Genomic DNA, 17,040 nt, shown 5'->3' on the forward strand with positions numbered 1-17,040 from the left:
CCTATAGATTGTGTTGGGCCACGATCTAATTCTACCCATACATATCTAATACGCCTTCCCAACATCTGTCATCTCTAGTCAGTCAACCATGAATTCCAAATGAGTGGTTGTCTACAGAATTCAAATTCTGTTTTTGGCAATCTCTTAACTAAATCAAGAGAAACATCTTTCCATGCATTAAGAACAAATCAAGCAAATCTGTTTCCCCAATTTGTGGCAATAGCCAACTTGTTATGTTCCATAAAAACCCATCTAAAACTAGGCCTCCAATCCCCACTAGTTTTGGGACAAAACTTTTGCAATTCATAAAACAACAATTGTTTCCAAGGTTCTAATCCTGGCAACAATCCCCGAATCACCAAATTTGCAATCAAAACTTTGGATTGTTGTAATGGATCTACAATCCCTAATCCTCCCTAATCCAATGGTTTAACAATCGTGGACCAAGAGACCTTTGCCAGACCACAAATAATTCCGTATCAATCTTTGTAATTGTCCCAAATCATGGCTTCCATCATTACCAGACCACAAATAATTCCGTATCAATCTTTGTAACTGTCCCATACCTAATCTGGAAAAACTCCAACATGACATAATATACCAGAGGCTAAACAACAAATATTGATTAATTGTACTTAGATCACTCTACCCGCAAATGATAGTTTAGTTTTACTCCAAAACAATACCTTTTTTCCTAATTTTCAATAGTAAAGAAGCAATCTGAATTTCTGAAGAAATGTTCAAACCTACTTGGCATCCCAAATATCTAACTGAACTGCTCTCGAGAATCCATCGGAAATGTGGATGAGGACTCCATTGTGGAGTTGTGGAATTCAACGACACCAAAAAACCCACTGATTTATTCCAATTAATTGATGCAACTGAAGCCATACAAAATGTTTGCATTGTTGTGTACATTTTCTGTAGATTATTAATCTGACCATATAGATACAAACTTGTAGATGATATAGGAAATTCCATGTGTTATTTCAAAATTAGGCATTCCACATTAGCCAAAGATGTGTAATTGGAAGGGTTTTTGTAGTACAATACTAAGATAGGAAGGCAAATCATTGGCTCCAAATTAGTGGGTGGTGTTTAAACTCGCAATAGCTGGAGGGATAAAAGCATATTAGATGACTTCTTGAAGTCATTTTGGAGGAGACTATGGGTGTTGGATATGCCATAAAAAATAAAGGTTTGGTTGTAGCTTCTAATCCATAAGGCAACACCTGTAGGGAAGTGGATGAGGTCTTGTGGTGCGGAGGGTGGTTGCAAGTTATGTGGACACACTTTGGAATCAATCCCTCATTGTTTCTGGAATTGTGTAGAGCCGATTAACATTTGGGGCAAAAGTCTCAAGATCGTGGTAGCTTGCGGTGTCAATGGGAAAGTTGTGTGGGGGTCCTTACCAGGTCTGAAGTCAACATGGGAAGGTTGGGCGGAGCAATTAAACCCACAAGGTCGAATGGGAAAGTTGTGTGGGGGTCCTTACATGGTTTGAAGTAAACATGGGAAGGTTGGGCGGAGAAATTAAATCCACAGGGTCATGGATTTATAGTGTAGGGTGGCAGCATGTTCCAATGTGTTGGGGTGAGACCTGGCACAAACTCTACATTTTTTGAGGAGATATGGATGATGGTGTTATGCTTATTGGTCTAACACATTTGAACTAGGCGTTGCAAGTTTGTTTTCCAACAACAAAAGCTCCCAATTGGTGAGGTATTGCTAAATATCTGGTTCGAGTTGGTATCTTGGTTGTGCAGACGATATGATTCGATTTAGGGGGAATCGAACGAAAGAGAAATGGCAAGGTCAATGTTTCTGCTGAAATGGGGTGGTTCTCCTATTATGGTCAAATCTTCGACAATGACTAAATCGAATTACGAAGCACCTAGGTGGCTGTTTCCGCCAATGGTTCCCATTAGTGGACAAGAGATGTAAATATGTATAGTTGCGGTACGAGTAACTTACCATAGTTGTGGTACCCGGATAACTTTATTGTAAAAGAGTAGGTGGGATAATCTTGTTGTACATGAGGGGGCGGGGTTATGACCAGATTTGTGGAAGGAAGGACAACGTGGTTTTTGCTGAATTTGTTGTTGTTTTGGGAGTTGTTGGATATTTCGATCCCTCTAAGGTTAGGCATTGTGGATCTTAAGGTTTGAAATATGTTGTATTTTGTTTGCTAACTAATGCGAAGCAATGTTTTTTTGGTTTAAAATAAATCTAAAATAAATTGTAAATAGTAAAGACAATTCACAAAAGGCCATTATATTCTCTTGGAGTTAAAAAGAGATGTGACCTACTATAAATTTAGGACTTTAGCAATGACCAAACGTGTTCTAAATGTTGTTGCTCTTGTGTAACACATTATGGCGGCTTTAGACATGCCCTCTAAGAGTTAAAAAAAGATGAGAAATTCCATGTGTTGCTGCAAAATTAGGCCTCTAGCAATTGCCAAACATGTGAATGTTCTCGTTCTTGTGCAACAGATTATGATGGTTTATGTGACGAGCATAGCATATAACTTTGTGATGCTCATATTTTTATGTATAAGAAAACTATAAATTTCATACACAATAAATTTTAAAATAAATTACATATAGTATAGGCAATTCACATAAGACCATTCTATTCTTATCAAGTCTTTTTAAATGAATTTTGATGCCATGTCTCATAGGATTGTACCACGTCCTCAATCATAAAATTGCAATCGACATAATATCATGAATGGAACTAGCAATCTACAACTATTTGGTTCGGTTTGTGAGTCTCAAACTCGAATAAATTTAAATTGAATTGTTTAAAATTTTTGAAAAATAAAACCGAATTGAACCGAACCATGAAGTCATTTTAACCACAACTATTCAAACTAAACCATTACAAAAAATCCAAGCTCAAACCAAACAATTCTAAATATTTTTAAACCGTTGTCACGGAAATCCACGGCTTGCGGGTCGGTTTGGGTGGGACCACCTGGGTCTCGAACCGGGGAGGTTGGTGACGAGAACTAAGCCCAAGCCTAAGCTTGAACATTTTTTTTCAATACGAAATTGGATATTTTTTCTCTTGATTTTATTGTTATTTAGTTTTTACTCTGATCCCACTAATTCTTAATATGATTAGTTCTTGTTCCCACTTGTTCAAGCTCCATTTTTTTTTATCAAAACATTGGGCTATCTATTTGTCTTCTATAAGGCACCATGGGGCCGTTGTGAAAATAACTATGTTCTTTCTCAAATGTCGACTTATAGACCAATTGATATCATAAGTCGACATTTGAGAAAGAACATAGTTATTTTCACAACGGTCCCATGGTGCCTTATAGAAGACAAATAAATCTAGCCCAACATTTCCATAAAAAAATGGAGCTTGAACAAGTGGGAACAAGAACTAATCATATCAAGAACAAGAGGGATTAAAATAAAAACAAAATAACAAGAAAATCAAAAGAGAAAATATCCAATATCGTATTGCAAAGAGTGTTGACTTGTAGGATGTCTTCTAGAAGGCAGACGGTAGACCTTATGAAAACAATCCAAATAGTAAAGGAAAACAATAAGAAAATGTGACGAAAGCCTCGATACAATCACATGGTACAAAGTGACTAACAAATACACATGACCAACACTACCATCCTTTTGCTTGCAGGAAATTATCATTACATAGGAGTTTTTATTTTTTCTGAGAGTGATTTGTCCTCTATTGAAATCCTTGATTGAAGACTAAAAATAAGCCAAAATCCTCTTAATTTAGATATGAATTGGAAGCGATGGTTGTGTATGCTGTTTAAAGTGCAATATTTAATGAGGTAACTCATAAATATGAGGCTTGACACGTGATAAAGTTATTTACCACACCCCATGATGAGGAATCATATCAAAATTTATGATTCGAGTGCAATATATTCTTCTTGTTCGCAACTACTATCTATATTAATAAAGGCAATACTCATGTTGACAAGGTGGTACCACTAAGTTTTTCATTTTTTCCCAACGTCAAACCCATTGGTCTATATTCTGTCAGAGAATGAGGTTTTGAATTTTTGTCCCAACCCAAACCTTAGCTAATGAAAAGAATTAACACTATATACTATAGCCTTAACATTCAAAAGGTATACTAGATTCGGTAATGTACCATCAATCCCTCACAATGTACACAACATAGTCATGACTCATAACATAGCCACCAATGAGTAGGCGTTGCTTTGGAATATTTAAACTTTCATCATTTTGATTTTAGTAGATTTTACTTACATCTTATGGCAACTAATATGGTTAATTTATGTACAAGATTCCTATCAAGTAGGTCCACCAAAGCTTATGGCCAAACATGTTGAATGGTAGTTAGCTAAGGCATTTTTGAGCGATTAGCATGTTTACTAGGAGAATGGATGCCACAAGCATAGAGTTGATATTGGTGAGCTGACCAAAATGGAGCTACATACTTGGGAGAATGACTTGGAAACTATCATGATAAGAAAAGGCACATTTATTTGGTGCCTTTTTTGAAAGACTAGCATGCACATGCTTTTGAATTGACTTGGCAAAGCATGAATGTGAAGTTTCTTGTTGAATTGGACAAAGAAATTAACCAACAAAAAACAAAAGAAGATGTAGATCCTTAGAAGAACTATTTAAATCTACAAAATTCATTCATTCCCAATGGTCTCTATCCATACATAAGTTATAACCAAAACTCCCTCCCTCTCAAAATTGTATACAAAACTTCTTGCCCCACACCACCCCCTTCCTCTCATTTTTCTCTCTTTTTTGTGATGGAAGACTATACTAGCTTCCAACTAGCATCCATGGTGCTCCTTGGATTGGCCACTACTTGCATGGCCATATGGGCCTTCTTCAGCCGTAGTAGACCCGCGGCACGCCTCCCACCGGGGCCTCGCTCGTGGCCGGTCATCGGGAACATGCCGTTAATGTCGGGCCCGGGAGTGCACCGGAAGCTCGCGGCCCTCGCCAAGGAGCACAACACGCCCCTCCTTACGATCCGCCTCGGCACGAAGCCCACCTTGGTGGCTTGCAACGCAGCCACGGCGCGGCAGTTCCTCCAGACCCACGACTCAGTGTTCGGCAACCGGCCCGAGTTCACGATGCCGAACCGCGTGATCTTCGGGACCCGCAACAACATCGGGTTCCAGGACACGTGCGACAGGTGGCGCGAGCTCCGGAAGCTGTGGACTACACAGCTACTGAGCCAGTCCCAAGTGTCGAAGAAGCGGCACATCCGGCAGGAGGAGGTGGCCCACATGATCGCAACCATCCGGGCCGAGGCCGAGGCCGATCACGAGCCCCTCGATATCGCTGCGTGCATGTCTCACGTGACGAGCAACATCATGGGCCGGCTCGTGCTCTCGGAGCGCCTTCTTGGCACGATGAAGAAGATGCATCCTTTGCACGCGGTGATCGACGACACGGTGAAGCTCCTCTTCACACCATTGGTCGGGGAGTTCATGCCCTTCCTCTCGTTCCTCGATGCGCCCGTGAAGCAGAGAATGGCGGAGGTTTGCGGGCGGACGGAGCGCGTGTTGGGGTCCATCGTGGACGATCGCCTCCGCCTCCGCTCCCGGGGCCTCCGCTTCGATGACATCCTCGACCTCCTCCTCGACCACACCCGAGAATGCATCGACCCTGAATCCCGAGACTTCATCAATGCCACCCTCCTGGTAAAAAAATCCCTATGTGAAAACATGCCATCCATATAAGGCTCATATATTCATTTGTACATGTGCAGGATCCTACTTTACTTTCGGCATGTCCCACGATACCAATCTAAGTTTCAAGTCAATATGCGTGCATATTACTCAAGTATAATTGATGGGATTCAATGTGATAAAGCACTTTTTATGCGAACATATGAAATATACTTACAAAGGGGTCTTATAATGAATAGGGTCCATGGTATATTCAAATTATGTCCCCAAATGTTGTCCTTGATTGGATACAAAGCAATATTGCAATTAATTAGGTATCTAATCACATTGCCTAGCAATATGAATTCAAAATTTTCCTCTTATACAGAGATTCAACGTCCTAGGTTGGTAAGGCATTAATATTATAAATTAAGGGTTTGAATTAGCATGAATTTAAATAATGAGCCAGAAATGTATTAGACCATAATATAATGGGATGGAGTTGATGATGTGGTCGAAGAGGATGGGGTCACCTGCTCATATGCTGTAGTGGATCTTTTTTGTTTTGAAGTTTTAGCAGCAATATGCAAAATGTGGTAAGTTTTGGAGCTGATCTTAATTGTGTGACCAGGAAATGTTTCTAGTGGGCGTGGACACCTCCGCCAACACGATGAGTTGGGCGGTCGCGGAATTACTGGCGAATCCCGAGGAGATGAGGATGGTCCAGGAAGAGCTGGAGGAGGTGGTGGGAATGGGCAGGATGGTGGTGGAGGAGGACATACCGAGGCTCAAGTACCTGAGGGCGGTCGTGAAGGAGGTGTTCCGGCTGCACCCCGTGGCTGTCATGATGATCCCGCACATCTCCAACCAAGATTGTCTCGTGGAGGTCCCGGCATTGCCCAATGACCGCGGTACCACCACCGAGGGCACACCCCATCGGTCCACAACCTACCACATACCCTCCGGCACTCGGGTCTTCATAAACTTGTGGGCTATCGGCACAGATGAGCACACCTGGGAGCACCCCCATATGTTCACACCCGCCCGCTTCTTGGACTCCGACACCGATGTCAAAGGCCAACACTTCGAGTTGCTGCCCTTTGGATCCGGACGCCGCATGTGCCCCGGCTTGAACCATGGCCTCCGCGTCGTCGAGCTCACTCTCGCCAACCTCCTCCATTGTTTCCATTGGTCCCCCGCCACTTCTACAATCGACCTTTCCGAGTCTAAAAGCATTTCAAGATCACTCGTCCTTGCTACCCCTCCACTAGCTTTCCCTAAGTTTCGATTACATACCAATATTATTTAACTTCATTGCTTCTTCAATAACGTCTTATAACATCAATTATCACATCGACAATCCCCAACTACTATAGTCCTATTTTGTTTAGGCGGTTGAACACACACAATTATACTAATAAATATTTGTCCACTCTTTGGTAATCTCAACATTGGAAGGAAAAGGAAACACACCCTTGGTTAAGTTATATGTTTACGTATGCACTACCACACATCATGCCCTATGCTTGGTGTACAACTTTGATCAAACCTTAATATGGAGATATAAGAATGTAAAGAACTATGAAAAAATCATGATCAATTTTCTTATGGAAACATTATGTAGATGTAGAAGGTATAGAGAATAACTTGTGAGTATATCACACTCTTACCAAAATGGTTCTTCTAAAGCTTATCTTTATCTACATTGTTAATTGAGTTCTACCCCTACACACATTTCTCACATAATCACGAAACGCAGTCTTCATAGTACTGCTAATTAGTAGAAAACTTGAACATTGAAATTCACTACTTAACAACAAATGTATGATGTGAAAAAATATTTAATTTTGTTCCCATAGGCCATATTTGATCTTTGAGGTAGATAATAAAATAAATCATTTTCTCTCCATCTCTCTTAGTTAAGGTTGTTGAGACATTCTAAAGGTTTGAAAAAGAAATTCTGTCCTAACTAATGGGAAAGTAGCTTCATTTTGAAAAAAAAACTAGCATTGACTTCCTAAATTAAATGCTATAAGTTGAGTAAACCCAAGTTGGGTTGTTATCCTCGTTGCCTCTAGACTAGGTCTTTGAGTGAATTCACATGGATAAACTTTAAACCAATGGTGGTGTTTCTTTATTACTTATGTTAATATCTCTTCGTTCAACTCCTCTATGGTGTTATTCTACTCATGGAAATCCTTCTCCAATTGTGTCATCATGTCGCATAGTGCAACAATTTCCTCAATCAGCTTATGATGTTGGTTTTTACATGCTTCCCAAGTACAACTACCACAACATATTTCATTTGATCATTGGCCATTCTAATTTCTATATTTATTGACTAGTTTCGTTTGGCTTCTCCAATTGTAGACAACTTCCTTAATTGCTTGTTCTTTGTCTCAATTGTCTTGGTTCACATGGATTAAACTTCTTTGCCAATTCTAGAATTGACTAATAATATATTAATCCAAGTTTGTTCTTTCTCTACTTCTTGGGCCATGAGAGTTGTTATTTTCTCATGTTTAGCCCTATCCTTGTTCACCTTCACCAATATGCTTAGTTCATGCAACAAGTAACTTCTTTGTCATTCTACACTTGGGTTAGTATACCTACTTTTATTCTTCCACACTATGGTGGATTGTTAGAGTTGTTTTCTCCCATTTCGTCTAATCCTTGTGTGAGTATTTCTTTGTCCTCATTGGTTGTGTGCAATTCATATTACCAAATTGACAAGTGTTTAGCTATTATAATAGTATTGCACTCCAATCCTATTGTCGTAAGAATAACACATCATCCTTTTGGGCCTATTGAAATATGCTTTACACGTGCTCTAATTTTGCAAAGCCCTGTCTCCACATTGTTACCTATGACGTTGATGTTGGTTACTCATCCTATGAGGTTTATTTCAACTCAACTTTCCCGATTGTTCTTCTAGGCAATTGGACATCTATTCTGGATGTGCCCCTTCTTCTTTCCATTTGAGAGTTCTGTTAAAAGTAAAGTTGTCTTTGGGTGATTTCGCTTACAATAATCATAATTTCTTGAATCACTTTTGTTTTTTAACTGCATAAATAAACGGGGGGAAAGGAAATCTCTCTCCATTTTTATTATTAAAGCTAGAACCACTATTCATAAATCACTTTGTGGAGAGACAACAAAACATCTAAAGCCTTTTATGTATTTATAAATTCACCATGATCGACCATATTTGGGGAGTAAAGCATAGAACTAATGGATTTTCCTCTAATAATAACATTAGTAGCAACGTTGCAAGGTGACATAGAATAGTTAAAAGCTCTGAAAACTCCTTGAAACCGCCCTTTATCTCCCCAAATGTCTTCAGTTACTATTTGAACTATGATATTGTCAATGCATCCATGTTTCCTCGACACTTTGCCATCAAGATTTGTCCTCTTTCTAAGGGGTGAGAGTAATGAAGATTGAGGTGCATTTATGGAAATAAAGAAAAGCTCAAGGGTATCTCCATAATTTTGTTATTGCATTCCTATTCACGATAATTATTAATAAGTTTCAACTATTTCAGTTTGTGCAAAAAATCTTAGGGATTTGCAATAGGCTTTGGTCCAAAGCTTATTTTTATCTATGTTCCAAACCTCATTTTGGAGGAACATAAAATGGATCCTTATCTAGAACCTTTGATGGGGGTAATTCAATACTAGTTGATGGCTCTATGGCATGAGGGTTGGAGTCTATTGAAGGCCGGAGAAGTAATGAATATATCAGTACCTTTCTATCACCCAACATCATTGCTTTATTTATCTTCTGCAAAACTTGCCAATTTTGAGCACAAGCATTGCAAAGGAAGATCCTTCTTATTCATGGAAAAATATTCACCAAAGTGTTTGAAGGAGTTTTTTCAAACGGAGATAGGAAAAACAAGGAAGGATTCAACTAAATGAGGATGAGAAAAATGGTATGTTCACGGTTACTAGCAGATATTTTGCATAAAATGTACGCAGTTTCGAAAGTATTTGAGTACCAGAGTTTAGATCCACCAGGAAAAAGGTTTTGGGTTTCAGTACAACTGTCTCATAGCAAACAATGCAGAAGATATGGGCGAAAGGCACATATAGAAGAGCTTACTTTAGACTCAAAGCCAATGGCATGGGCTATACAATCTGATTGCAAAGACTCACTATTGGATATACGTTAAGGTGATGAAATATCCTAGCCTGCCATGTGAGCATTGGGAATCGGTGATGATGAATGTGGAGATTGATGCTCTCGAATGCAACTTGAGGGTGTGCGAAATGTAATTATCTTTACCGAGAAAGATTGGACTATTTTTGTATATCGCCTCTGGCCACTTTAATTCTAATACCAACGGAGGATATCTTTACAAAAATAAATAAATAATAATATTGTGAAATGCACATAACAAAAGGGACACCACAATACATATGTATGCTCATTACAATTTATATTTATATGATATTGGCAATGAAGAAAAATCCAGTGGCATTTTCAGAAATAAAGAAAAGGCAGGGGCATTTTGGGGATTAAAGGAAATCTCGTGGGCGATTTGGGAAACTACATTAAACAATCCCTTTCCATCTCTCTGATCTCCTCCGTTGTCTGTGAAGAAAAACCAAAGAACGATCGATTGATCGGTTCGATCCCATTCGGGGAGACGAGCTCCTGTTCTGCATCTCCTTTTACATCGCCATGTCCTCTAGCGCAGGACAGACTCAGTTTAGATACGCTCAGCCTCCATCCAAGGTCCTTCATCTTCGCAACCTGCCCTGGGAGTGCAGCGAAGAAGAGCTCTTCGACCTCTGCAAACCTTTTGGCAAAATCGTCAACACGAAATGTAATGTCGGAAGCAACCGTAACCAGGCCTTTGTTGAATTCGTAAGTTCCTTAAATGTAACCAACCCTAGGTTTTTGTATTCTTGTGTTTCCACATGGTAAATTTTGTCTTAATTCTTTGGATTTTTCTAGATGTCTTGAATACTTGGTTCTAGTTCATTTCCACCGCGAATTTGCAAAAAGATTTGTAACTGCCTCTAACCCTAATTTGTTTCCTTTTGTTGTTTTCTTGTGTTTCTGGAAAATAACCTGAATTATTTGATTTGCATGATAAATTTATCATAACGCTTTGGATTTTCTGCTAAAGTTTTATTTGCTTTTTCCTAAAAGAAAATATTTTGGAAAACCCTGACTGTTTTTACCTTAATTTAACTTGTGAAGGTGTAACGTTTTAATTTTCTTAGATTATTTCTACAAATCAAACCCAAGCTTCCTTTGGGGAATTTTTCCTTTACAAACTGCTCAGTCTCCTTTTCTTAGAGTAAGAAATATGAAAATATACTAGAAATTTTAGAGATATTTGTCTTTAGATTGATTGCACAAATTTGATTTCAGAAATGTTTCTTTAATACTTGCGAGTGAGCTGGTTTTTGTTTTTATCCATGTGATTGTAGGGAAATTACAAGAAAATAGCACAGAAATTTACAGGAATCTTGCAAGAAACTCATATATTTCTATAGGATTGTCAGATTATAATACGCCCAATTGTTTTTATGGAAATCATATGCACATATTTGGGTAAATTTTAGTGCATTCAAACATCATATCCTGATGACATGCTGTGCTTCTGCAATATAGATGCTTTTGAACTTTAGCTACACTTTCATCATCTATATACTAGCTTTCTTGGATGCCTTGTTCATTTAAATCTCCTACATTTTGAATATATGCAAATTTAGATTTATTATTATGTCCCAAGTCTGAGCACATTCAAATATTATATCGTTTTACCATGTTATGCTGTTCAACTTGAACACCTTTGGAAGTTAACCTCTTAAGAGACCTTTATCTCAGATGCTAAGTTATTTGGGGAGAGGTCCACATTGAGTATATGATCTGAAAACTTTGTCCCAAATAAAAAAATATGGATCCATGCAAAATCCCCCCTTTCCACATGTGGTTAAACAAATATAATGAAAGCACTGGGGTTTAAAATTTATACTATTGCCATCTGGACATTTCATATATTAAATGCAGGTAGATGTTTATGCGATATATAGCATGGTTACCTTCATTTTAGGTTGTCATTTGATACATTGTGGTATCTATGGGGATTTGAATGTTCTCGATCAATAAATGTACTTGTAATGATTGTTCATCGTTGAACTTAAAAATGGATTTGATTTTTCTATGTTTGTAGACGGATCTAAATCAAGCTATCTCCATGGTTTCCTATTATGCTTCCTCATCCGAGCCAGCTCAGATAAGGGGAAAGACAGTTTATTTACAGTACTCAAATAGACAAGAGATTGTGAATAACAAAAGTTCTGGGGATGTTGCCAGCAATGTCCTCTTGGTGACATTTGAGGGGGTGGAAGCTGGCGATGTTAGTATTGATGTTTTGCACTTGGTAGGTTTGAAATGAAAAATGTCTGAGCATGATTCATGCTTTTGGTTTTTAATTATTTAGTTTGCTGATTTGTAACACGCTAGCATATTACTATTGATCTACAGGTATTCTCAGCATTTGGTTTCGTCCATAAGATTGCAACATTTGAGAAGACTGCAGGATTTCAGGTTTGTGTTCTCATTTCTTTTATCGAAACTTGTAACTAAAATGGACTGCAATGATTTTCTTGCTAACATTGCATCGATCTATGTAAGGCTCTTGTTCAGTTTAGTGACGCTGATACTGCATCATCTGCAAGGTCAGCATTGGATGGCCGAAGTATCCCCAGGTAATGGATAAGATTAAAATTTGAGAATGGATTTAAAATTGAGGACACAATTTCAGCATTGACTCAACAGATACTTTCATCCATTAGAAAATATGTTGTAGGGGCTGTACTTTGGTTTGTATGACCCCAGATGCTTCCACCATGTTTGTTTCCTCTTGAATGTATATTGAGTTTTCTTCCTTACATTTTAGGGGTGACTCTTGATCAACACCTCTATGGAACTGATGTGTTGGTTCTCTTTACGAGGTAGCACTTACACTTGGAGACTGAGGATGCCTGTAGAGATCTCATAAAGTTTGGCCACTTACATTACACTTAAAAGCAAACGTTACACTTACATGGTTTAAGAGCTCATTATTGAAGGGGAAAATATCACACCTACATTTTGCTTGCATATTGCTTCATTTATGTGTATGCATGTCACTAATAATGTTGAAGTTGATTATTGTTCAAACTTTTTAAGATGTCTAAATGGAGTATATGTTTCCTCTCAGGTATTTGCTTCCAGAACACGTTGGGACTTGCCACCTTCACATTTCATTTTCTGCTCACACAGATCTTACTGTCAAGTTTCAGAGCCATCGAAGCAGGTGTATACTTTGGTCTATTATTCTTGTACTAACGTTATATGTCTTCACTTTCCCTTGCATGTGTATTATATGAATATTTTCATATATACATGTGTAGCTCCTCTTGAAGCGTTCTGTGTAGATGGCTGCCTAAGTCCGTTTGAAGTAGTTATGTTTCCATGTTACAGGTTTAAAAAAGAACTGGATTTGGCTATTTCTCATGCTTGTGAATTTTAGTTACTCTATGGGAAAAAAATGGTACACTGCCTTCTGCTATAGAGGACTCGAGAATCTTCTTTCAACATTAAAGGATGAAATGTGTTCTCTCTATTTGTGATTTGTCTTTTCCTTAACCATATTTGTGTTTGTGTGTTTACTATTCAGGGATTACACAAACCCATACTTACCTGTGGCTCCTTCTGCTATTGATGGCTCAGGGCAGGTAAAGATAAACATCAATTTTCTTCTTGATTTTTTATCTTCATTTTGACTAAAGAGTTCCGTTTATTCTTGTGTGCAGTTTGGCATTGGAATAGATGGGAAAAAAGAGCCAGAAAGCAATGTGCTACTTGCATCCATAGAGAACATGCAGTATGATGTTACCATTGAAGTTCTCCACACAGTATGTTAGCAACATGTATTTTTTTCATTTGTTTTCGCTGTGCTTTAATTGCATTATGTGATAATATTAACATTGTGTGTGAACAAAATATGGAAATGCTTAATATGGAATCTCTATAAATAGCAGTTGTACATCAGCAATCAAACAAATCCCCCTTGGATCTTCATAGACCACATGAAACGATGGAAAACCCTGAAAGTATATAAAAGTATCAAATTTATCGTGGAAGTCAAATAGTTAATACATTCATTGACAAGTTTAAGGGAAAATGCATAAATTTTCTAGGCTGTTGCTAGATGGTGAAGATAGCCATTATCGTCTACTCTAAAGTTTAATAGATGGCTAAGATGTCTTCATATTTCTGACCATTATGATCGGTATAATGTTCTGTGGGACTGATTCAAATCAAAATGGTTAGCATCAATAATATTAAAAGGTGCTGGAGAAAAGTGGCATTAAATAGGAGAAAGTGACTCTCTGCATGGTCAAAGAGAGTTGAGTCCTTCTATGAAGTATATATTAAGAATTGCTGATAAATTTGCAGTCACAATTGTATGTATTTGAAAGCTCTTGTTAAGATAACACAATATACTCATTCGATTTATGTGATATACTCATAAGCTCATATAGTCACTTAGATTTTCTCAGTTCTATATGATATTGTCAACAAAACGTGCTTATGTCTGTTGACACTGTGACAGAACAATTCTTAGGTTTGTGTATCATAAGGTCATATGTATATATATGAAGGGTCCATTTAGGATCGCTATTAATGTGACAAACTAATTGTTTGGATCTGCATTTTCAGATATTCTCAGCATTTGGTACTGTTCAAAAGATAGCAATGTTCGAGAAAAATGCTGGACTGCAGGCATTGATTCAATTCCCAGGTAATCTGATGCCATTCTTTGTGCCTGTCCAAAAGGTCCAAAGGCACTATATGGTTGAATTGTTTTCCATTTTCTTTTCATTTTTTATTTTGTTGTTAAATGTTCATGTAGTCAGTTAAATCCTGGGTTCATTTGTTTCTTTTTTCTCCTATTCCAAAGGTCAAAATCATAAAGCAAACGAGTTATTAGCTAAGTAATCAGTTCAATCCACTGTTGATATGTTTTCTCTTTCTCCTACGCTAAAGGGCAAAAACCATTAGGCAGATGCGTTATTATCCAAGTAATCAGTAGACACCTCTATTGATATGTTTCTTCTTTCTCCTACTGAAGGACTTTTCTCATTTATATCCATGTAATGAGCTCAATATTGATTGATTTATTTCTTCTTTCTCCTACCTCAAATGGCTTTTCTTGTTTAATCTCCATGTAATCAGTTCAAGAGTTTCTATTTTTGTCTTGCATTTTTTCCTTCAATATCCATCAAAATGGTTTTGATCATTTATTGACTGTTCCTTTTTACTCCTAACCAAAGCACAAAGTCACTAGGTGCTTTTGGAGTTTTTTTTGCTATTGAAAAATAGGAAATGCTATTTTCCCTTTGGTTTTTTTGTTTATTATCCATGAAATTATTTCATTTGTTTATTTTGATTTGTTCCTTTCTCAAACCCGAAGGCAAACAAAGCAATTAGGCAGTTGAGTTATTTTCTCAGTAAAAAACACAAATTTGAATTTTCGTCTCTTTTAGAATTCAGTAAATGATGTCAATCACATGGGATAGTTTCTATCATTTACAGACTTATTCCCTTAATCTCCTCCTCTCCCATGCTTGAAGTTTATTAAATTTCTCTCACCTCCCTCGTATTAATCCTTAGGCATGTGAAACATTTTCAAGCACTAATTTTACTGTTTGAATTTGTCTTCATCAGACGTCCAAATTGCAGTAGCAGCGAAAGAAGCATTGGAAGGTCACTGCATATATGAGGGTGGTTTTTGTAAGCTTCATCTTTCATACTCTCGCCATACTGATCTCAGTGTGAAGGTATTATTATAAGTGTGTTTAGGCGGTGGTGGTGTGCTAAACAAAGCCGTAGATACATAAGCTTGTCTGTAAATTCTCTTCTTTATTGTTTTTATTGTTTGGACAGGCTAATAATGATCGAAGCCGAGACTATATGAATCCTAATCCAGGTCTTCTTCTTCCCAATCAGCAGCCGTCTATACTTGGCTCTCAGATACCTGTAACATCACCTATTATAACAAGTGCTTCAGGTTTACTACCTTCAAGTGGAGTATTGTTACCGCCCCCACCGCAACAGCAAAGGTGGGAAGGAGTGCCCAGTTTAACACCGAGTGGATCGTCACCTTATCCTTATAGACCTTCATCAACATCACAAGGTTCTCAAGGAGGGGTTTTACTTCATCAAGGAGGTCCATCTCAGTATACAACACCAGGGCAAGGGATGACACATCCTAATAATACTAATAATAATGCTGTTACTATTAATCAAGGTGGAATTCCTAGTCAAAGCAACTCTTTGTATTCTCCTACAGGGCCACCACCACCACCTCCTCCACATAATCTTCAAGGTGGATATAGAGGAGGTCCTACTATACCATATGGACAGCCACAACCATACCAACAATATCAACCATCACACCTACCAGGACATGGGTCTATGCCACCACCTAATAATAACATTAATAATAGTAGGAATGGATCCCCAGCCTTCTACATGTAATCAACATTTATATTCTTTTACATGTCCTGAAGGCTTTGTCTCCAAAATATTATATCATTAAGGGGAAAAAATCCTGAGCATTTAGCCTTCTTCTATTTCTTTGGAGAGAGATGCCGTCGCTTTTGATTTGTTACTCGTGTCAGATTTTGTAGGTTTTTCTGTGGACATATTGCACACTTTTACATTCTTTGTATGCTGAAGGTTTTCTTTTTTGAAATCTCGCTTGGCAAAATGGAAAACAAAATGCTACATTGGAAATACAATTCAATTTGTCTTACAGCTGCCACGGTCTTGATAGTGAAGGATACCCTACCATTTCTCCAACCGTTACTAGTACTAAGATGGATATTTCTTTATGAGAATAATAAAACACTGGTTAGGCTACCATGGACAATTCTGCAGTTACAAAAATTAGATTGTTTTTCAATTTGTAGGCAAAATATCTACTGCTTTTGTAGATTGTTTAAACAGTGGCTCAAAACACCTTAGTCTGATTGAACTCCCTTTTGAAAACTAGATGAGTCTACTGACCTTGGTTAAACCCTTAACATACCTTCGCTTCTAAAGGCATAGATATTTATGTTCATTAAAATTCTTATCTTCTTTGATTTGTTGCACTGAATTTTAAATATATTATTAACATTCCTCCACTTCTAAAGGCATATATATTTATATTCATTGAAGTCCTTCTCTTCTTTGGTTTGCCGCACTGAATTTTGAGTAATGCTGGGCGTTTTTTTTATGCATGGTTAGCACAAAATCTTTCACTTGATAACTGACATGCAACATGAGTAAACCATATAGTTCAGAAGTTCAATATTGCATTAGATAAAATTCGTTCA

The 17,040-nt window shown here is 37.8% G+C and overlaps 2 protein-coding genes across 3 annotated transcripts; both read left to right on the top strand.

Annotated features, from left to right (window-relative positions):
- The first annotated feature begins 4,697 nt into the window (after positions 1–4,697).
- Positions 4,698–7,020, top strand: LOC147869359 (cytochrome P450 71AU50-like). Its single transcript, XM_087328500.1, has 2 exons — positions 4,698–5,683; positions 6,282–7,020. The coding sequence occupies exons 1-2, from the start codon at positions 4,781–4,783 to the stop codon at positions 6,957–6,959; spliced, it is 1,581 nt and encodes a 526-aa protein (XP_087184626.1). The 5' UTR covers positions 4,698–4,780; the 3' UTR covers positions 6,960–7,020.
- A 3,196-nt stretch (positions 7,021–10,216) lies between these two features.
- On the top strand, positions 10,217–16,475 carry LOC147869360 (polypyrimidine tract-binding protein homolog 2-like). 2 transcript variants are annotated; one of them, XM_087328513.1, is made up of 10 exons: positions 10,217–10,522; positions 11,841–12,050; positions 12,155–12,217; positions 12,305–12,378; positions 12,873–12,968; positions 13,332–13,389; positions 13,468–13,569; positions 14,378–14,459; positions 15,386–15,498; positions 15,605–16,475. In XM_087328513.1, the coding sequence occupies exons 1-10, from the start codon at positions 10,337–10,339 to the stop codon at positions 16,196–16,198; spliced, it is 1,578 nt and encodes a 525-aa protein (XP_087184639.1). In that variant the 5' UTR covers positions 10,217–10,336; the 3' UTR covers positions 16,199–16,475. The 2 variants fall into 2 exon arrangements, with proteins under 2 accessions (XP_087184639.1, XP_087184646.1); XM_087328520.1 differs by having other exon boundaries at positions 15,386–15,451; positions 15,605–15,745.
- The last annotated feature ends 565 nt before the right edge of the window (positions 16,476–17,040 follow it).

This window comes from Azolla caroliniana, unplaced genomic scaffold (assembly GCF_043228905.1).
Source record: "Azolla caroliniana isolate FFs.n. ecotype wild unplaced genomic scaffold, voAzoCaro1.0.p SCAF_1, whole genome shotgun sequence".
Taxonomy (NCBI): Eukaryota; Viridiplantae; Streptophyta; class Polypodiopsida; order Salviniales; family Salviniaceae; genus Azolla; species Azolla caroliniana.